The 23,971-nt window shown below is 36.7% G+C and overlaps 1 protein-coding gene across 1 annotated transcript in view; it reads left to right on the plus strand.

The window, feature by feature from the left end:
• YIPF2 (Yip1 domain family member 2) overlaps window positions 1-23,971 on the plus strand; it is a 297,545-nt gene that overhangs the window by 31,541 nt on the left and 242,033 nt on the right. Inside the window, exon 2 of the mRNA XM_044082337.1 lies at window positions 9,262-9,330. Within this exon, the coding sequence (XP_043938272.1) occupies window positions 9,300-9,330 (31 nt within the window). The 5' untranslated portion in view covers window positions 9,262-9,299. The remainder of the gene's footprint in view (window positions 1-9,261; window positions 9,331-23,971) is intronic.

The following is a 23,971-nucleotide window of genomic DNA, read 5'->3' on the forward strand; positions in this document are numbered from 1 at the left end:
CTGCACCTGCTTCTTAATGTTATTCAGTACTTTTTTTCGATACTTGTAAGGTTAGTTACATTCCATGATAATAAGAACAGAATAGCAAATTGAAATTTGAATATATTCGTCCAGAGGTGCCTAGAGTTGCTTGGAGATGTGAAGAGGGCGAATATGGAAAATGGGCACACATACTTTGGATTTGTAGTAAGTTAGACCTATACCAAATGTTGTGCAGGCAGTGATTAAATAGGATAATTAATTAGGAGATAATACTGACAGAGAGTTAGTACCTCTTGTAATGGAGTCTGTCACTGACATTAAATACAAGCCAAAAGCGTTGACATGCCTAGTAATCCTGGCAGCAAAGACAGCATAAGGTGGTTGACTACAGAGCCACTGTTAATCTCTCAAATGTTGAATATTATGGAGACTCTGAAAAAACAGGAAAGCAAGCAAGTATTGGGGAAGAGCAGTACAAATATAACAAGGAAATACTCTGGAATGGAGCTGTATGAAATCAAACAAGAATAACATCAGTATAAATGCTTAAGTAGTGATTTTTCTGGGTGACTTTAACCCCTATACAATTAATTAAAAACCTGAAATTTAAAATTAATTTTGTGAGTTGTAAAAAAAAAAAAGAGCTGTACAAGACTGTTAGCATGGTAAAGTAATGTGATGTTGGAAATAAAAAAAAAAAAACATGTTTATAAGACAAAGCTTCAAAAAATTCACACTCGAGGAATCGAGATTGTTCGGCAGTGTCAACAAAATAAAGGAACTTAGAATGTACAGAATATTTTTAGAATGTTCTGTAGTTACTTTTGCTGCTGTTCCCGCCCTTTTCATTTTCATATTGATTAGCAAACGAGCAGTGTTCTACAAGCTGTTTAGAGTATTGCTTCTTTTATTGAAATGTATTTAAGAAAGTTTTGTACATTTGCCTTTAACTGTCTTTTAATATACCATTGACTGTTATACAGTGCATTTATTTTTCACTGTTTCTTCATCCAGAATTTAGTTTCCGTTATGCAAGTTTAGCATTCCTCTTCAATATGTGTTTTTCACTACTTTTTATGGAGTTGCTTAAACACTCTGCCATCTTTCAAATACTCTAAATTCAGTAACGTTCAAGTGCAAGACTCAAAAATATTGCTGTATCTTTTTCTCATGAGACTTAGAAAGCAATTGTTTTTAGAATTAATATGGAAGCTTGTGGCTTTAGGAGTGAAGTTTGACATAATTTGCTGCTATATTAGAGTGGACAGAATAAGAACTGGTTAGTGTGGTTTGTTCAGTGGATTAAGCTATTCAAATGGTTAAGCAGTAGGAATATGTGCCTTTTGCTGTTAATGTACAGTATTGCATGTTGCATGATTGCAGAAACTTTAGCACATGTTTAAAATGTCCATTTGTGCAAGTTGTTTTATGTCCTGTCCCACACAACAAACAGAAAACATCAGTACACTTAATTTTCCTTCTGGCTAAAACCAACATTGGTATATAGATAGTTTTTGACCATGATAAATATGCTCAGTTTAAGCAGTCATCCTTAAATATTTAAGCTGCAGAAAATACTTGTTAGCCCTACTTTGTTGTCATTGATCAACAAAGCGTAGAAACAAATATTTGAGATTCTTCTGTTGAATACAGTCACAAAAATGGGACATACTGCAAGAGGGGCTATAGTAAACTGGGAGAAAGTTGTCTGATTTTCAAAAGAAAATGCAAAAAGATAAACTAGCTGTATTGAAGGTGTATCAGACTAACACAAATATATATAAATACTGTTTTTGCAAACAAAAGTAAAAGACCTTGCATTGCATTTACCTTTTTAATAAATGTTTAAGATAAATGTGTAAAGTGGAATGGATTTCTAATTTCTACTGTAAAATGTAGTCCACAAATGTGTATATTGTAGATTCTGATGCTTGGAAGATGCTGGTCTGGGTCTCTCTTGATTTCTTTTATCTGGATTGGGTTCTAGTTTACTTAATATCATCTATTCTCCTTTGATATGTAACTGTGAAAATAGGAAAGACGGCAACTGAATTCAGACTAAAACCATGGGAAATCCTGTTTGGGAGGTTATAAATAGGGGAGCTGTCTTGTTATTGCTGTAACATACCCCTTAGACAATGCTTCTGTCTGTAGGAACTCTCTGTAAACATTCTATTTTGGACTTGAAAGGTCTGAGATAAGAGAAGGTACAGTACATCTTTAGACAAAAGACAGACCAATTTTAGTTACAATCTTAGAATTTTATGACCATTAACTATGTTTTTGGTTGTTTTGTTTTTACTTTCTAGTGCAAGCATTTTACTGTTTTATTTCCTTGAAATGTATTTAATTTAAGTAAAGAACTTGATTTTCAAAAAAAAACCTACGAAAAGGATATCATGGAAAGAGAAGATGTGGGAGGAAGTTCAGAATAGTGTCCTGTGATTTGTTGGCTGTGGTCACATGGTGCTCCTCTGCTCTTATTTAAATGTGATGTACTTCATGTATACTGTTTTAGCATTGAGAAGGGGCGTTACCCGAAAGCTTTGCTGTAATGAAGTGTGTTCTGACGGTGGACTGTGGTTTTTGAGTTGCCTTAGTGTTCTCCAGATATCATTGTATCAGCCATTTTTTGTTTTTAGGAAGTTCAGAATAGAAAGAAATGGATTCATCTTGTTATGTCATAGTATTATATAGTTGAGTCCTGGTCAGAATTGTCTTTAAAGAAAAAAGACGCCATTGAGCAGAGAAGGAAAGCTTGGAATATAAATCTTTGCTGTGAGAGTTTTTGCAGGTTGTTTAGTGGCAAGATTCCTGTAAAGGCAAAAATGAAATATAAAATGCTTGAAGTGAAATTACGAAATATAAATGAATGTGCAAGGCAAGGAACTGTATGCCAAGTTATTATATAATGTTAAGGGACTAGACATTTTTTTTTGGAGTTGAATAGTGGAAAAGGCTGTAATGGAGTTGTTTAGAGCAGCTAAAGTGTTAATGTGTAGTATTTGAAAGTTTATATAAAAATGTAGAAAGTGTATTGAATAATTTAGTGTGTATGGGCAATGTGTCGAGAGGCGTGGGAAAATGCTGTGTGACAAAGTTTGGCATAGAAATGAAAGAATCTGAGAAGTGATGAAATCGATATTTGTAGTCTGTCCAGGATTGTAGTCAGATCCTGTAGTGATCCCTTGAAGAGCCAGCAGCATCCACAGAGTTTTCTAGGGAAGCAGGGAATGCAAGTAGATTGACAGTCTTGTCTTATGTGTTTTATATACACACACTGCTGTGGACAATTTAGAGTTGCCAAGCCACCTACCATATTTCTTTGGGATGTGGGAGGAAATTGCAGTAGCTGGTGAAAACACTTAATGAAGACATTAGTGACGTGCATACTCTACATAGAGTGCTACTCACTCTGCCACCATAAATATGTAACCGGGAATGGTTAAAAGATGTAGTGAAGGAATGTGGATGTAGAATGTGTTTGTTAATTTTGTTATGAAAAGTGAAAATAATATCTAAAAAGGAGAATCCGAGAATGAGAGTTTTGAATGTTTTATTTTTGTGTGTACGACTGCATCTGGGCGGCGCAGTGATGCAGTGGTTAGCATTGTCGCCTCATAGCAAGAGGTTCTCCTTTTCTATTTTCGACTGGGGTACCTTCTGTGTGGACTCTGCATGTCCTTCCTGCATTCATGTGGGTTTTCTGTGAGAGCTCCAGTTTCCTCCCACATTCCAAAAGACATGCGTCTGGAGCATTTCTCCCCAGGCCTCCACTGAAAATGGGGCCTGTCCAGTCGGACTTTCCCAGTAAGCAAGTGTAAAATAAAATAAATATATATGTATGGAGGGGGGAGAGAGAGGGAGTTACTTTTATACATTGATTTCAATCAAAACCAAAATATTGTTGGAAAAAACTGCAGCTTACATGGGAGGGTGGATGGACAAAATAAGTTTTTCTGCAGAGATACGCGAGTAAACTACCCTGAATCTGCTCCCCCACTTCACTAGAGATTTTACAGCACAGGAAGGGGGTAAAGTTCCTTAACTCCATTGCATGCTAGGGTTGCCAACTGTCCAGGATTCGCCTCAACTGTCCAGGAATTGACAGTGTTCAGGTTAGGATGAAATTTGTCCAGGAATTTGGTCCTATATTGCCATAATTAATATTATTGCGCATTCATTCCTAACATACCAACAAAATCGTATTCCATAATTCTGTACTCCTGATCAGTACAGTCTTGCAAGTTAATGCAAGTCGGGCGATTTGGACAGCAGTAGATATTAATTTGAATTTAAACACCTTAAATATGTTGGCATGAAATGCAATTCAGTAGTTTTAGTGGTTTTTGAAATTGGTAGGTAGAGACCACATTGTTTTACATTCTTTGGGACTTTGGTGCTGCAGCTGGCAATAGTTGGTAAATAATGTCTATTTATAATGTTTGGTGGTAAAAATGTTTTTGTCTACTTGTCACTAGACGCTAGTAGTACCCTTTAATTATGGTGTAGTCGAAATTTAGTGAACACTTTGGTAATAATAACAAATCCAAATGAATCATTGGTTTTGGATAATTCTGATTTACATAAAATGGACACTCCTAAGAGAAAGATGAGAAGGCTGTGTATTTTCAAGCAAGATTGGATCACTGAGGATATTTCATGGTTATCGAAAATTGATGATCACACGGCAAACTGCACATTCTGTTGACAGACCTCTGCTGTCAAATACAAGGGGAAGAAGGCCATTGCAGCACATGTTGAGTCATCCAAGCACAAGAATGAGGTAATGACACAAAAGCAGTCTCATGCAATTTCTGCGTTTTTTTGTTCGAAAAATACACTAGAAGAAGACAGTGTTACTGCAGCAGAACTAACCACTATGTATCATGGTGTTCTGCATCCCCATAGCTACAGTAGTCAGGACTGTGGCAACAATCTTCTGGCAAAACTGTTCCCGGATTCAACTATACCTTCTAAAATTTCACAAAAGCAACAAGTTACATTAAAAACATACTGGGTCCAAAAGCACAGGAATTTTGCCTCAATGCTGTTAAATCTGCTTGTTATTTTGGAATTGGATCAGATGCTTTGAACAAAGGCAATAAGAAGTTATTTCCATTAACGGTTCACTACTTCTCGAACTGAAGGTGTGAAGAATGGACTCCTGGATTTTTATCAAGATGATGATGAAACCAGTACAACAATTGCTGATAGAATTAAAGATACCATCGTAGCTAATAGCCTGTGTTTAGCTTCAGTCACCTCATACAATGCAGACGGTGTATCCATAAACCTCAGAAGACATGTCAATATTTCAGAAGTTATATATGTTATGAACAAAAATTTGATACAAGCAAACTGCAAATGTCATATCCTCAACTGTGTGAAGTTTGGATTAAAGGCATTCAGTTTTGATGCTGAATCATTTATCAAAATTTACACTTCATTCTCAATGTCCGCCAAAAAAATCTGATAAACTTAAGGAATTCCTCGACTTTTTGCAAATGGAATACTGAGAACTGCTACACCATGTACCCATATGTTGGTTAAGCCTGCTTTGACAAGTTGTTGGCCACCACTAAAGTCTTGCTTTTTTACATCTCAAGGTCAAGATGAAGTTGCAGGATTGCTGGGGGATGGGTTTTCTTGCGACAGTAATATTCTACTTCATTGTTCGCTCTATTTGATTCACAATGTTATGAATGTTTTTGATGATGCACTCCGATGCTTGGAGTTGAATGCAACTGCAGCTGCTGAATTGCACGCCATTATGGAAAGTGTGAAGTGCAAGCTACAAGTACGTCAAAATGACAAATTCTGTGGTTCTTCTGCCTATCGACTACTACATTCTGATGTGCGATAGCAGAAATGAAACAGAAATTTGAACAGGATGCAACTCATTTTTTTGATATTGCAGAAATGGTATAACTGATGAATCCATTTTTAATCATTGTACTGCTCTCACAGTAGACAGTGACATCCATTGGCAAGATATGTTGACAGTACGTATTATATTAAAGGCATAACTGTTGATACTGATAAGTTGTATGAAGAATTTTGCATTCTTTGAAAAGTTAGAATTGATATTGTACAGTCAACAACACAGGTCAGTGATAGGTGGGTAAAGTTTTTTAGTGAATAGTCTTCAAATGACATTCAACTGCTTTATATCATTTCATACTTTCTGTCAATCCCAGTCTCAAATGCTTTCAGCGAGAGAATTTTGAGCATAATGAATGAACATTTGGTCCGACAGCACAAACAGACTAAACGCAGACTTGGTGAAAACAAAGTTAATGGGGAAGATAAATTTCAGCATGTCATGCAGTGATTTCTGTGAGTTTATTCACAGTAATTGTCCGCTCCTGAAAACTGCCTCTTCTCAGCAAAAGTACAAATTTAAACAACCGTGATTGCTGATTATTTATTTGCATGAACATTGGACATTGAGTTTGAATCATTTACTGGTGATTGATGTTATTTAACTCAATTTGGGTTGATAATTAGCCATTTGTGTTGACTAGTCAAAAACTGTTATAAGCCTGTAACCTGTATAATGTAAAATTTAAATATGTTTTCTTGTACTCGTGCACAATTGCCATTTTGTGTTTATAATATTTGACTGTTCTTGTATCAATAGCACTAGGTCAAACTGTCAAACGTATCCAGTGTCCTGTTCATTCAGTATTTCAGTACCCTCTGTTTTAATGAGCATAAACAACCTGTGGGGCTCGGTATGACACCCTGACTGGTCGTCATGAAGAATTGAGGATAATGGCCGTCAGGCATCCAGGAATGGCAAATTCCAGAGTTGCAACCCTATTGCATGCTGATCTTCCAGGAAAACACTGAATTTGAACTCATTCACTGTTAAATTTGCTCCCAAAGAGACAGACCCATTTTATGTCCAATCTGTCATATGGATATGCACACAAATTTCTCACACAGCAAGCTTTTAAGTCCACCTGTTTAGTAGTTGGACATAAATTACACACACTTATAGACGGTGATCTCACTTAAGTGCACACACATTTCAAGTCAACTCTAACACCTACACATTTAATTTTTCCTTGTACTACTGTTTATCAAAAAACAGAGATCCATATAAAAATTCTGATTCCTGGTTCAACAAAACAATCTGACTAGTGTCATAACTGAAAATAAATTATCCCTACACCAGCTGCGTGGATTAGAACTCAGAATCTTTTGGTTTTCCAGCATCAAAAGCAAGTGATGTGCTACCTGTTGAGCCACTGACTGTGGTATCCGTAGTGAATATCTTTTAAGTGCAATTTATCTATCACACGAGTGCCTATGAGAAGACTTCTCTGGGGAAGTTGTGAGCAGTCCATTTTAAAAGTTTTGATAGCAGTTTTTAAAAATAATTATTAGCAGAGAATAAGCAGGAAGACTCATTGAAATGTGCTAACAGTTTGACTGCAGGCGTGCAAGGCCAGGTTCGACTTGTGTATTTTTGCAAGTATGAAATGCAGAGACGTGGTTTTGACTGATGAGAATAGCTAATTGACTGCCTGCCAATGCAGGTTTTGTGTAGGGCACAGAGCAGCCTTATTCTTGCAGCTATTGCATCAAGGGGCCTCTGTTAGTTTATGGAAGGGGATATTACCTTTGAAAAAAAATGACTGGATTCATGGTACTTTACAGATTAAGCTTGTAAATATCTTGATTATTACTACACTGACTCTTCTGTAGTAATATCAGATGAAAATATTTTCTTGTCTAGATTTGAAATAACTTAAAGGTGCAGGCATTCCAGCGGGGATAATACTGCTTGGATTGGAGGTTTAACTTTTTGTGTGTGTAGTTTTGAAACCTTCAAATGTGAAACCAGTAGTAGGACTATCTCTCATGATGTATTTACTTTTGTGGACTGGGTTAGTCCCACTAAGCATTGCCTGTTTTCAGGGGAGATTTGCTTAGAGACTCATAGTAAATAGGGGAAGTTTGGCTAGGACACTGCGGAATTCCCCCTACTCTTTTTTGGTAAGTCCGTTGAGATCATTTCCATCCGCATGAGCTGCCATCAACTCTAATATGTTGTTTTCCATTACTGTTGCTGACAGCTCTAAACACTTGAGTGTTTTTCAGCATTGGAGGAGTCAAGAGGATATATAGCTTTCTCATTTTTCTATGAAAGGTGGTGAGTCAAGGTGGTACCTGGTTTCCTTAGGGCTGAGTTAAAGGCAGTAAAATGCACCTTGCCTGTCTGTGTTGGCTTACTCAGCAAAGGTAAGGTTTTTCAAATAGTACTCAAACTCCCCTTAACATCTAAATCATTTCTAACCTAAATCTCTTTAAATCCAAACTTTTGTCCTAAATGCCAACACCTGTCACAGCAATGATCCCACTTATATCCCACCTTACCACCTCTCACACTTTTAGCACCCACCTATTGCAAGTGTCCTATCTCATTTGCATCTCTTTCTCTCTTTGTTGATTAAAAAAAATTCTAACTTGTACTGCATGTTATGCATATTATTGTAATGTGTATGTAAACTTCATTCTCAGGCCTTCCTAATATTCTCATGTAAAGCACATTATTGTAATGTTTGCACAAAACTTCATTGTCAGGTGTTTTTCTTTTTTGTAACTTTGTAATGACTGGAGCTTTTCTTCTTGGGTCTCCACTGAAAACGGGCCACTGGCTTAGTTGGACTAACCCAGTTAACAAATGACAAATAAATAAGTATAATGCCACCTTCTGTGGAGAGGTTCTGGGCCTATTTCAAGTAAGAACTAAGCAAGTCTGATAATGTTGTTTACGTAAAATGTTAACTACTTACTGTTTTTATGTCCAGTCAAGCAAAATGCAGAAGGATTTGTTGTCACTATGTGCACAGTAAAATAATTATATACCAAGCCCAGCCTTGTGTTGAAGAATATCTGCTTCTGTATAGACCAGCTTGGTTGCTTGTTTGTGCTGGAGTTCACAAAGTACTTCTGTAATGGTTAGAGGGGGTTTATGGACCTATCATTCATTTGATGGGATACCCACTGTGTCACTAGGAGAATCTGAGTGCTATCATTCTATTTGTTTGTGTTCTTACCAAAAAATAATGTTTCTTGGCTGTATTTTTCAGTTTGCATGTCCATTTATTGTGGGACACATTTTAACCTGCATGACCGACTGCATAGATCTGTGACACGTGGCATGGACTTCTCTGGAAGTACATGTTTTTCACAAAGTGTTTACGCAGAAACGGGTAGCAATAGTGAAGTGAAATATTTTAATACTAAAATATTTTCTTTCTCCAGAAAAGAAATGCTGTAGATCCTTCAACTTCCAATAAAAAATGGCATCTGCTGATGATTTAAAGTTCCAAGGTAAGAGCTGTTGTTTATAATTCTTGCTGTTTATATTATATCTTGCTTTAAGCTCTTGTATTTATTCCCCTTATGAGAAACTGAACATCTACGCTTTATCCAAGTGCAGTGCAGCAGGGGTGAGATTTGTGAAAAGCTGTGCAAAAGCTTGCAGTTTTTTTTTTTAATTTTTCTGCAAAAATGTATCAAACTGTGTGAAAAACTGCGCAGAGCATGTAGATGTTTTATTTCTGTAAATTTTCAGCAAATTAAAGAAACTGTGCAGAAATGGTATTCAAGCTTGCCTTTGAAAAAGCAGACACACCCAATTTAAAAGGGCTTTGTAGTTAATATTAGCTAATGCTTGTCACTTAAAGAATCAGTTTGTGTAGCTGGAAATATTCCAGAACATATGTTTGGAATTTGAATTTTGATTGAGAAGGAAAGAGACGGGAACCTCCTGACTTGATGCGGGAGGTGGGATTTGTCAAAAAAGAGTGTGCAGATATCGTATCATCAGTGTTGACTAATCCCAGAAACAGCCCAAAGTTCAGTTGGAGTGACTGTTTTCATAGAGAATCTACCAAACAACTATTTTCCTCTTTAGTTGGCAGTTTGAAGTTAGAGCCAGTCATTTTTTTCTTAGTTTTTTATAATAAAAAAGCAAGTTGGAGCCAGTTGTTGCTAGACTCTGGAAGTGCTGTGTGGACATCTGTGCTTTTTACTCACTGAAAAAAATCATAGAAGTAACAGCCTGCTTCCAGAATAAATGAACTTGTGTTTGGGGATGTTACATTTAAGTATGTGCACTTTAACTGACCTTGGAATGGGCACGTGACTTTTTGTTACAAAAAAAGTGTCCAGCGAAGGATGTTGATGTAATTATTGCCATTCTGGAAATTATTTTGGCGAACAATTACTTTATATTTGGAAAAGACATATATTTGCAGTTAACGGGAGTAGCAATGGGTTCCCCAGTTGGTGGTAGTTTTGCGAACACAGTAATGGCCTTTTGGGAACAGACATTCCTTTTTCCCCATGACTTATTTAAGAAAATCATAGTGTGGTATATAATGATAGCTGATTGTGCAAGGGATGAAGTCATTGAGTTGATTAGTGAAATGAATTCTTTTGTTCCTTTCTTGGAATTTACCTATGAAATTGGGGATACATCTATTAATTTTTTGGACATCAATATTAGTAAAGACTTAATAAGAAACGTCTTTTCCACTCAGATATACAGAAAACCAACATATAGTAACTCCTTCCTACATTTTACAAGCTTCCACCCCTATTATCAAAGCCTCTCGAATGTGTTCCACTGATGAGGCATTTGAGGAGGAATGTTGGAAACTTTGGGAAATGTTTAATAACAGAGGGTATCCTGATAAGTTATTGAACGCAGTCTCCATGGAGGTTAACAATAAGAGGAAAGCTGGTGTCTTTGGGCCTTTATATAGGGGTATACCCATTGTTTATGATAATGTAATTCAGGACATCACGTCAGATAATATTGACCTTGAAAGTATGGATTGGAATTCTAACAATAAAAATGAAACTAATTATAACATTAGTTTTGTAACACAATATAACTCTTATGCTACACAAGTTAGAGGTGTCTTACAAAGTAACTGGGAATTCATCATGCAAGATAGGAAGTTACATTCGTTATTAGGCCCAGAATTAAGTGTAGTATATAAAAAGGGCCCTTCTACTAAAAACCTAGTCGAGTTTTCTCTTAAATCCTATAGAGTAAACAAAGGCATGTTTAAGTGTGGGAGATGCAAATATTGTAAGTTTATACAAACAGGTTCCAATTTTACAATTAGAGGTACCAAATATTACATCAACGGTAAATTTAATTGTGAGAGCCAGGGGGTGGTGTATCTTGCTAAGTGTATGGAATGTTCAGTTTACTATTTTGGTAAAACAGAAAGACTATTAAAAAATAGAATTTATGAGCATTTATATGCTATATCCAGGCAAAATCCATCTAATGCCTTGGCTAAGCACATTATTGACAACAATTCCCATAGTTTTCTTTTTAATATTGTGGAAAAAGTGGATAAGGACCCTAGGGGGGGGGGTCCATGGTATTTAAGGTTGCAAGAACGTGAACTTCTTTGGCAACTGAAACTATTCTTATCCAGGTATTAATGATATGTGTTTCATCAAAGGTTTGCTCAACATCAAAGCTCTGGAGAGATAGTTGGTTTTTATATGCATATAGTTTTTCACGTATGCATATTTGAACTTGGGAAATATCCAATTGATTAAGTATTCTATGTTGTTATTTTTAATATTGTGTATATATGTATATATAAAAATGCTTATTGGTTTTTTAGTACATTTATATATAATGAAATTATGCTATATTTTAAAAGCAAACCTTGGTAGTTGGTTTAGTTAAAATAGTATTTGATATACACGTGTATATATATATATATATATATATATATATATATTTATGTATGTGTGTGGCTTTAAGCTAGCTATTTATTGCTGTTAAATGGTTGGTTTAACTAAGCACAAGTTAATTATTTAATTGATTTTGGGCTTGGTTTAAGCACTTGTAAATATAAAATGCAATGTGTTTTACTTCTGCTTTGTCTGAAGAAGTGCAAGCAACGTTTTGCATGAAAGCGCTAACTAAGTATAGTAAAGTATCTTGAATCCTTTGGCTGGCGTGATTTGTAGCCTCCGTTTTTTTCTTTTTCTTGGTTTGTGAAGTTTTACTTGTTTATGACTTTAACTGACCTTAAAAGTCACTGATAGATTATATTTACCCTTGCTCTGAACAAGGTTCACACCTAGCTAGCTGATAATTTTTGCATTTAAAAAAACGCAGGTTTTAATTTTTTCCATTTTCCTATGCAGTCACACATCTGTGTATTTAATGTTCAGACTGTATTGCCTAATTTCTTATTATTCTGTTTGAAAAATTGTAGCTGGTGAATGTATTTGAGGGTAATTGCACTGAAGAGATGAATTTCAACATTTTGTGTTCACCTTTCATAGGGGAGATGGAGAGCGTTTATCTAAACTGTCATGATATTGGCACAGTAGGTATGTCCTGCGTGTACCAGACTGATGTAGCTGGTGGCAGTTAATTATAAGAACAAGAAGGGGGTTGTAGCACTGAAAAGTATTATTAGCCTTGTCTGGAAATTGTGTGTGAATACAGCAGTTGCAGCTAAATTACATATCCAATATTATCTTACCATCCTTCTCAGCATTTGGGTATATGAGATTTGAACAGATCCAATGCTGGCAATTTTGTGACGCTCTCAACCCCAAGGCTCAGGCTGCACCCATTCCCACAGTACATTGGCATCCTGACAATCCCTCATATCTTATTTGCTGCACTAGGAGATGGATGTGGTCACCAAGGCTTACCGTTGGGTTTCAGATATTCTGGTAGAAGATCAGTTGGAATTTTTAATCCTTGTATCTTTATTTTTGTTATTTGTCTCTCCTGTTGTGACAGGTTTTACTATTTCCCTCCTTATGACAACAACTTTGTGGCTCCATGCCTTTTTCCTCCACTTTCTTCCTTTTATTCGTAGTGTGGACTTCAAGCAGCCTCAGTGAAGCAGATGTGCATAGAATAATGAGGAACTTTCTGAAGACCCAGGTTCAGCTAGGGATCCCCCCCTACTTTGGGAGCTGCAAGACTGGATCCTACCCTCATTTTTGGTATCTGTTTCTCTGATCCAAACCTTGGGTCAGGTTGCATTTTATCCAGGTATATACCATGTGGTCTTCCTGTCGGAATTGACTACTTGGTTGTCTTTGACTCTGACTGTTTCTTTGACCTGTACGACTCCAGTCTTGGATTTGAGTGGATTCTGGAGTTGAGAGGTCATTGTTGAGGTTGATTCTAATTAAAAAACATACTATCCCAAACGAATAGGCAGGAAAAAACAAACCAAATAAACACAACTCCACTAAGAATTGTAGTAACAAAGACCAACACCTAGATTGTTTGTCCCTGCCAAATTTGTTAACTTTCAACCTTTTGTTTTTCAAAACGCATTTAAGGTTAACTGTCTCATTTAACCCAGGAGGTTTGTCTGCTCATAACTTCAACTGCCAAAGTGTTTCTTTTTGCTCAACCATGCCCTTGTAATTTCCCCCTTTAAGATCCTTTGGCACTTGTTCAGGAATGGAGAATAAAACTTTTTATTCTCCTTGCACACTAGACTGTGTTTAAATAAAGCATTATTCTGGTCTTTAATTTTTTATAGAATATAAATGTTCTTTAATATGTTTTTCCAAACTTCTAGTAGACATTCTTACATAAAAACATTCACAGTAGGAGCAAACACTAATATATATACAATAGCTTCGGTTTTACAGATAACACCAGAAATAGCTATGGTTTTATCTAAATGATTCAGATTTACAAAAGGGTCCTCCAAAACATACCCACAAGCAGAACAAGCCCTTCAGCTATACATTCCTTTGATCTTGTTGGAAAATGACCTTAATAAGAATCATTTTGTAAAAGTTTTTTTAAATTATAACTATTTTAAAAATAAACCTAGGAATATCACCCAAAACTCCTAACACGGTCCAAATTACCCTGTAAGATGCCCCAGTTTCTCTTAATAACGGAGACAATACTGGAGCTGTCTAGTGTCCTATCTAAACAAGAAGCTGTAATGTGATCTATTAATTCATCATATCCTCCTTTCCTTTTTGATGTTTAATCTTGTGTATTAGGATGTAGTCAGCCCCTCTGGTACGAATTTCATTAGCTATAATGTTTAACATCTCCCTTTTGTAACCTCTTTGTAAAAATAAGATAGAAATAAATTTGATTTCCTTCTCAAATGTACAGTCATTTGTTGTCATCTTTGAGGTGCTAACAAACTGGCCTTTGGGAGTATTGTCCTTGATGAATGTTGAAAGTTAATAAATGTGGCAGGGACAAATAATCCAGCTGTTTCTTTTGTTACTACAAGTCTTGGTGTAGTTGTGTTTATTTGGTGTGTTTTTTCCTGCCTATTGTTGGGGATGGTATTTTTTTTTTTTTTTGGTTAATTTCTCTTCCCTGTGACGGCTTGCTCTAATGAAAACCCATTACTAGAACTGTCCGTAACGTCCTACTCCTTCTGACATACATAATGATTTAATTCTAAATCTTATTCGTAACACCAGTGAAATGCAAACAGCCCTGAGAGGTCTCTTAAAATTCTACAAGAGCGTTTCTGGTACTAAGTTGTGTTCCTTTAGTTTGGACGAAGATGCGAATATAACAGTGATAGAAAAAGACTATCACAAAAAATATTGATGCTGTGAGTAAAAATATAATTTTTAAAGACATTGTCAGTCTTCAGTTCTAATTGTGATCTGTTTGCTGTAACTGCTAAAAACAAAACAGTTTCCAATGAAAATGATATAAGGACTAAAGTTAAACTAGCGCTCACCAATTTGGAAAGGCTGCTTAAGAAATATCTGGCACTAGTTATAGAGACCAAATATTTTGAGAAATGTATTAAAATGGAAGTTGTTCCTAAGGAACATTTTAAATGTCCAAATGGAGTTTCCAGTACAGATGAATTTTTCAATACTCTTACAAAAAATTTTTTAATCGGTCTGGACTGAAGTTCGTTCAACTTTTGAGCAACCGCAATAAGAAAAGAATTAGTGAAGTCAGAATGAAGTTCTTAAGGTCGATCAATCATTACAAGACTTGTTAACTAAATTGCCAGACCTTAAAATGGACTATAATAATATGTTACAACAAGTTGAGATATTTGAAAAAGTGCTGGTTAATAGGCTAAAAAACACTCTAGGGATGTTGACGCATATAAAAACTTGTCAACTTATTCACATTTTGCCATTAACAGTAAATTTAAATGGACTGATACTTTTGCTGAGGGTTCCACCTTAACAAGCCAAGGGAACATTTCATCTTCTCAATGTGCCTTTGTAAAAAAACAGAAGTGAAACCAGAACCAGAATTGGAACAAACTGTGTGCTGAATGAAGTATCTGCTCGCATGATGTTTCAACAACTTTAAGAGGTAGTCAGGATTTTGACAAACTGCCTCTTTATTCACCCTCACATACTTTGGTTGATGGTATGCCTTTAAGGGCTCGACTGAAGGACCCACATTACCGGAAGAAAGAAGAGAGCAGAACACTTCAGAATCTGCTGATAAGAACAAGGGGAAAGATTATAAATTGTCCGGTTGTGAAGTCACCTATCTAAAACTTGTTTTTCAGATGATCAGTTATATGTTTTAAGATGAGGGCTGAACTTTGTGCCTACAAGGAGGGTGGATTTGGACAACACACTGTTAGAATTGCAGTTGTTTTGCTGGAAATTTAACTTAAAATATATATTTCATGAATTTAAGTTGTCTAAAAAGAAATTCACTAAGCCTAGTGTTTTTACCCACAAATTTGAACAACACTATTAAGGTCTTTGAAATTTGCTGTGAAAAGGATTTGAGGAAATTATTTGAAAATAAAGTTACAAAAAACTTTTTAAATCTATTTTACAACAACAAGCATTAAGAGCGCTATGTAGTTTTTCTGATCTTAAATTTATGAAGGCCAATAAGGGTGGGGGTTTGGTAGTCATGCAACAATCAGATTATATTAAGGCTATAAAGAGTATGTTAAATAATTCTGCCAAATACTTATTAGTAGATTTGTTACAGTCTGTGAGAGCTATAAAATTATTTTATCCTGTTTGTATGAATTGTTGATGGAAGGTTCCATTAGCCTTGATGTATACGAATTTATGTTGGTGAATAATCCCGTTATAGTTTCTTTATTTGGAATACCTAAAATTCACAAAGACTGTACCAACCCACCCCTTTTGGCCAATAGTTTCTGCTCCTAATTATGTAACGGAAGTTATTTCCTTGTTTCTTGATCATTTGTTGAACCCAGTAGTTCAAAGAATGAATTTATATACAAAGGACTCCTGGATTTTTTTTAGATAAGTTCAGGAGAGTCAACATTGAATACATATTCAGTAGTAGTAATAAGAACTATATTTTTACTGTTGACAGTTGTTCATTGTTCACAAGTATTCCACATGATTTGGGGTTAGAGTATGTAAGGAAGTATTTGGGTAGAATAGAACATTTTTTCAAACTGATATATATGTTGTAGTCTTTTGGACAGTATGTTGAACAACAATTATTTTTTCTTTAACAAAAAAGTTTACAAGCAAGTTAAGGGGGTAGCAGTGGGGTCAGCAGTAGTCCTGTCTTTTGCCGATGTTGTTCTTTGGTGGTAGGAATGTCATAATACTGGCTTGCATTGTGCCTTTGTACAAAATTAGTTTTTAATGTAAGGTTTGTTGATTTTTTTTTTTTTTTGTAATTGAAGGTAATAGTGACAAAGCCATTGAATTTCTAGACAAGATCAATTCCAAATCTGAATTTTTGCAATTTACTTTAGGGAATCAAGGTGATGTTATTTTTTTGGACATAATACTTACTTGGAACATTATAGAACAAAGGTTTGGCATCGAAGTTTTTAGAAAAGAAACATTTGTTAACAGTTACTTGCATTATTCCAGTAACCACCCTGACTTCACCAAGAATAACATTCCCAAAGGCCAGTTGCTAGAGCTTTGAGGATGACAAGTGGCTGTACATTTTGAGAAGGAAATCATATTTATTTCCACCTTATTTTAACAAAGAGGCTACAAAAAGGAGATGTTTAACATTATAACTAATAAAATTCATATTAGAAGGGCTACTGACTTTAAACCCATTCTAAAATATAGATTAAACATCAAAAAGAAGGAAAGGTACGATGAATTAATAGATCATAGTGTAGTTTGCTGTTTAGATATGGCCCTAGACAGCTGCAGTATTGCCTCCATTATTAAGAGAAACTGGGGCATCTTACAGGGTAATTTGGACCTTGTTAGAGTTTTGGGTGATATTCTCAGGTTTATTTTTAAAAACAGATGTAATTTTAAAAAGACTTTTACAAAATTATTCTTACAAGGTTACTTCATTAAGGTCATTTTCCAACAAGACCAAAGGAATGTATAGATGTGGGGCTCGTTCTGCTTGTAGGTATGTTTTGGAGGGTCCTTTTGTAAATCTTAATCATTTTAGATAAAATCATAACTGTTTCTGCTGTTATTACCTGTAAAAAAAGAAGGTATTGTACATATTAGTGTTTGCTGCTTCTGTGAATGTTTTTATGTAGGAATGTCTACTAGAAGTTTGGAAAAACGGATTAAAGTTAAAGAATGTTTATATTCTATAAAGGTTAAGGACCAGAATAATGCTTTATTTAAACACAGTTTCGTTTGTAAGGAGAGTAAAAAGTTTTTATTCTCCATTTTTGAACAAGTGCCAAAGGATCTTGGAGGGGAAATTATAGGGGTATGGTTGAGCAAAAAGAAACACTTTGGCCGTTGAAGTTAAGAGCAGACAAAGCCCCCTGGGTTAAATGAGACAATTAACTTTAAATGTTTTTTTGAAAAACAAAAGGTTGAACTTTAATAAATTTGGCAGGGAGAAGTAATCCAGCTGTTGGTCTTTGTTACTACAAGTCTTAGTGGAGTTGCATTTAGTTGATTCCAATTTCTTGGAGCTTTATATACTCCTTGGGGCCTTGACCCTCGACAGCTCGGCACATCTCTGTCTTGGAATCGAGTTGGGCTGTGTATTAGTAGGAGCTTCTCTCAGGGTCCTTGGGCCTGGAAAGATGATCTATGAGAATAGCTTTGGTATTAGCTTTGAGAAAATCCTTTCCTGTTCGAAAAAAGGGGTTAGCCCCTTGCTGTTTTGGGAGCTTCAGTTCCCCGTCACATTCTATCCTTGGGACAGCTGGCAGCAGTCTGCCTTGAGCAAGCCTGGGTCTTGGTCTTCTCCTCTTTTCCCCAGTTTCCAAATCTTCCTCGGACACCATCTCTGTGGAGGAACACAGTAAGTACAAATGCAATAAGAGGCATTTGGACTCGCCACAGGAGTTCCTCACAGAAGACACTGACCTCAGTGAATGTGAAGGCTGTTCTACATCTCCCCTGGAAAATTTCTCCTTTGGAGAAATCCTAGAATTGCTAAGACAGGGGAGATTCTAAGACAGGGGAGATTGGTCCATTGATGCCCCTTCGCAGAAGGAGTATGTGTTCTTTGATGCCTTGATGCTGCTCCATCTGCATCCTGGATGGTTCCCCTTGTGGATAAGTTAGTTGATGTGGTGTCCTAGCAGGTGTGGAAGGAGCCAGTATAGTCTGTATCTTGTGGTCAATTTATTGGAAAGAAAGTAAATGCGTATAGAGAAATGGGTGTGATCAGATGAAAGGTATGCAAAAATGCTGGTGTTGCAAACAATGTCCATTTATTTACACAGAACATAAACTGCATTTGAAGAACATAGATGGAAGGGTCATACTTCCACAAAAGGTTAACTGTTTTAGTAAGGGTTTGGTCTAGCTGGCCCTTTAACACCTGTTCAAGTTATTATGTGGCAAAACTGAAAGGATGTTGCGTAAAAGAATTAATGAACACCTTCATGACACTGAAAAGGAGAACGTAAACCATGCACCTTTTAAACATCGCATCATGTGTAAAGGATTTAAAAAGTTTCTGTTTGCCATTTGGAAATAGCTGTTCCTAATGCCAGGGGTGGTGTGTGGTAGATCAGATTGGAATGTAAAAAATTATTATGGCAGTTTAGGTTAAATCACAAAACTAAAAAACGGCTCGAGGGAACAGAGCAAGGTGCAGAGTAAGGCAACATGAAGAAAAAATAACTGCCCCAAACCACCAAAAAGTTTAATAAAAAAACAACAATATGTGAGCACTTTCACAACCAACCAAGTCGCTTCATCAGACAAAATTAGAATGCTCAATAACATTTAAATGACAATTGGCAACCTATTAGGTAACATCAATTAATGTAGTCATTCGCTGTATTAAATTCAAACTGACTAACCAGATAACTCTATAGAAGCCTATTATAAATAAAATAGAATGCATGAAGTTCATGTCTGCTAAATGCCATACTACAACTGAGTTATGCTATCAAAAAAAAAAAAATATATATATATATATATATATATATATATATATATATATATATATATATGTGTGTTAAAAACATTAGTAACCATACGTAAAAACATATACTATAGTAACATTTTAAAATTAAATAAAAACATACAAGCTGACATAAAAAGCTATGCTAAATATAGGCAGTAATGAAATCAAAAACATGGTACATTTATAATCGCCATTTTAGTAATAGATATATAATTAATAGATGCAATAAAATCATTCTTATATTATATCTAAATCATCTGTTTATGCTGCAATGCAGAAAATAACATATATAAATATCTAATAACATTAATGTTTCAAAGGACGTGCTTTAAGAAAAGGTTTTAAGGGAAACAACTCCATTTAAATCCGGAGGTTTTTCAGCGTTTAACAGATGATTTAGATATAAGAATGATTGTATTGCATCTATTAATTGTATATCTATTACTAAGATGGCAATTATAAATGCACCATGTTTTTGATTTCATTACTGCCTTTTTATGTCAACTTATATGTTTTTATTTAATTTTTAAATGTTACTATAATATGGTTACTAACATTTTTAACTTTATATAAATTTTTTTTTATAGCGTCACTCAGTTGTAGTATGGCATTTAGTAGACATGAACTTCATGCATTCTATTTTATTTATAATAGGCTTCTATAGAGTTATTTAGTCAGTTTGAATTTAATACAGCGAATGACTACATTAATTGATGTTACCTGATAGTTTGCCAATTATTTAAATGTTATTTAAATGTTATTGAGCATTCTAATTTTGTCTGATGAAGCGACTTGGTTAGTTGCGAAAGTGTTCACATATTGTTTGTTTTTTATTAAACTTTTTGGTGTGTGAGCTTTGGTGCAGTTTAATTTTTTTCTTCAGTTTAGGTTAAATGCCTGCACACAATCCAGGTTAAATGAACATATTTCAGTAACTTCAGTCCTTTACATGCGTGCTGTTAAATTGTAAAACTGCTAAACTGTTTTTTGTTTTCCTTATGTGTGAATTAATAAAGTCCTTGGGTTTGTACTTGCTGCCTCTATGTTGTGGTCAACTGTGATGAGAAGATGATGAGGCCTGTTTTACAGGTACAGATGGAGATATGTCTTTTCTCTAACCCTTCAGATGCCAGTGTAGATAGGGGTGCTTCTTCTTTGCCCTTCTTTCATGACATCTCCCCACTGATTATCATCCTACATGTACTGGGGCTGACTTTGCCCATGGCATTAGTGCCTTTATAGTCAGTGTTGCTATTGAAGTAGGGGGCTTTGATATTAATCCATTTAGTACTAGGTATCCTGTAGCCTTTTTAAGCCTAGCTGTGGTCTGTTAGATAGGTAGCTGTGGAACCAGGAGAGTGATGACTGAGGCCAAGGAAAGAGAATTCTATGAGGAATTTTTTATGAAAAACTGTTTCAAATGCTTTGAATAAGCTGAGGAAAAGAGATGAAACTAAAGTTGCCTTCATTCCTCTTCTTTTTTTCTCCAAACATCTTTATTAGATTTTCACATATGACAAAGGCAATCTTACATTTATGTAAATGAAAAACATAACAAAATAATACCACTTTAGTTACAAATAGTTTACATCACAGACACCATTGAAACAACTGTATTTGTAAACATTGTACATCACTTATAAACGGGCGGCCGCGATGGTGCAGCGGTTAGCGTTGCCACCTCACAGCAAGAGGTTCTCCGGTTCACTCCTCTGCTGGGGTGCTTTCTGTGCGGAGTCTGCATGTCCCCCCTGTGGTCGCGTGTGTTTCCTCTGGTTTCCTCCCACATCCCAAAGACATGCTGTAGGTGGATTGGACACTCTAAATTGGCCCTAGGTGTGAGTGTGTGCATGTGTGTGCCTTCTGTGGAAGGTTGGGCTCCGGGCTGGCAACTTGGCACTCATGAACGAACAGATGATCTGCTGTGGCGACCCCTAACAGGGAAAAGCCAAAAGAAGAAGATATATTACTTATAAACCATCCAGTCATTGTCAGTTAAGTATTATATGGCTCATTCAAATCCTGCCTCTTAAACCTCATTCTTGCTCTGCATATATTGTTCCTGCAGTTCCCATTTTTCCCTCTGTAGTTTGCTGCTTTGCTTCTCTAAAGATCCCAATTCCAATTGCTTTGTCTCTGTTAGTATATTCACTACTTCTAGTAAAGTTAGTTTAGACTTTGATTTCCATTTTTAGTAATTGCTTTTTGGTACCCACCATAATTGCACTCGGCAAGGCTTTACTATGTCTAGGCAATTCCGATTCTGTAGCATAACTCAAAAAAATCATCTTCCCGGTTAGTCCAATCTGTTCACCCAGCATCTCCTGCAGAGCAGTCTGCAGGGAATCCCTAAAGTCTGCCAGCTCATTACACTCAAAAAATATGATGTTCTTCGTGTTTCACTGTTGCAGTCATTACATTTGAGTTATCTGCCTGCAGGTAGCCCTCAGCTGGCCTGAATATCAAAGTCTTGGATCCCTGCGTCGGATGCTGTCCCTTCTTCCATGATGTGAGGTCATCAGGGGAATAAAGCATGCAGCCGACGCCATTACATCAGTCTTTCTTGCCGTGCGGTGCCCGAAGCAGAAGCAGTTCGCAAGTGCCGGTCGACCAACTCCTGAAATTTTCGTTTTCGAGTTTCAGAACCGAAGTCTTCAAAAAAGCTAAGTATCACATTGGGAATCCTTTTTCTTGCTCTAAACCGATGTCCGTAAAATCTAACAATTGTATTACCTGTGGAAAGCAAATACCTCATAAAGATTTTAATTCGTACTGCATTCCTTGCTTTAGGCCCAGACCACAACGTCCCTCGCTGTCTGTTTTGTGCCTTATTCAACCCCCGAACTGTTCGTCATCTGTTTATTTTTGCTGCAAATTACTTTGTACTCTGTTTAACTATCCAGAAATGGCTTTGGTAAGCCATCCCGACTACTGACATTCCTAAAAAACATAAAGATAAAGACAGAGAGTGCATAGGTCCAAAGCTGCTGACGATGCTTCCGTTAAGTTAGTCGCCAGTTCGCCGGTACTCAGTGAGGTGCTTTTGCAGCCCCTGATACCCGCTACTTCAGATTCGCAGGCCTCTACTGAGACCCATTCGGAGTCCGGTATGCCGCGAGATGCTTCTTCGACCATGGAACCTGCGGATGTCTCTACCTTGGATGGGTCCGGAGCTGCTGTACAGGCACCGGCGTCTGAGGGTGTATTCAGGCCTACTGACTTGCATTTCAAACCAATGCCATCTTCTTCTTCAAGGCCTAAAACTCGACCCATGCCTAGAAAACCGACGTCCAAACCGCATGGTCAGGCCCATATGCCTAAAAATCAAATGATAAGAATGGCTGAAGATCTTATTACTTTTAATTAGGGGAAGCCAGCCTTCACCCTCTAAGAGACCTAGAACTGATTTTCTTTCTGATTCTTCTGATCAGGATTCTGAAATTTCTGTTTCTTCTGATTACCAGGATTTGCCCTTATCTACCTATGAGGATTCTGATGCAGAGGATTCCATTCCCTCTGCTTCCCCTCCGGAAGATACTTTTGGTGAAACCTTGCACATTCTTAGGGAGCATTTCCGCTGGGAAAGCCAGGATTACTCTGACTCCAAAAAGAGGCTTAGGGAATTCTTACTCCTTCCTCAACACAGGCCTTTAGCTATCCCTCCTGTCTTGGACATTGCAGATGATGCCTTCTTGGAATCTAGCCTGGCCCCAGACACTTTATCCAGCTCCCAGGAAACCTGACCAGTACCGGACTCTCTCTCAAGTTCCTTTTCAAGAATCCTACTGCGGACCCAGAGACCATTTCCCAAGGACCTAAAGGCATTAAGGCTACTACTGCCAAAAACCCTACCCCCTCTGATAGAGATTCCAGGGCCTTGGACAGATGGGGTAATACACTTCTGCTACTTTGGCCATTAGGGCCTTAAACTGCCAGTTTCATATGTCAAAGTATCAGCAGCATATTATGGGACTACTTAAAAAGAAATTGATGTTGATTCCTGACTGTGCTGAAAATAAAGATTTACAGGATTTAATGCGTTCTGTTGAACAAGTTGGTAAACATAATTTGCAATGTGGTTTTGACTCTCTTTAGAAGCATCTTGCAGGGCTGCTGTCACTGGGTCTGTTCTTAGAAGGCATGCTTGGCTTAAGGAGCAAAATTTGCCAGATCATGTTAAAGCTAAATTACTGGATGCTCCCTTAAACCAAGACCGCCTGTTTGGTAACAAAGCAGAAGAAGTCCTTAAAAAGATGGAGGAAAAAGCTAAATCTATGCAAACTGTTAAAGATTTCCAGCAAGTACAGCCTCCCAGATTTAGTAGGCATTGGCCTTCTAAGAATTGGTCCTTTCCTGTCTCTTCCAGGCCTTCTCAGTCCAAACCCAGGAACAGCAGACCACCTAGGCTACAGTCTCCGGGTACTCACAGGCCTACGCAGTGGGGGGCTCCCATTTCCAAAGCTGGAAGTAGTAAGACACCCCCCTATGGAAAAATGTCACAATGACTTAACCTTAAACCTTCCAAGCCCTGCTCAAATGCCTGCTCCCTTAGGGGGAAAGATCTCCCAGCATGCAAAAAACTGGGAACTCATTATCCAGGACAAATGGGTTTTAAATATAGTTTTCCAA

Source organism: Protopterus annectens, chromosome 9.part0 (genome assembly GCF_019279795.1).
Source record: "Protopterus annectens isolate FY-2018-M chromosome 9.part0, PAN1.0, whole genome shotgun sequence".
Lineage (NCBI taxonomy): Eukaryota > Metazoa > Chordata > Ceratodontiformes > Protopteridae > Protopterus > Protopterus annectens.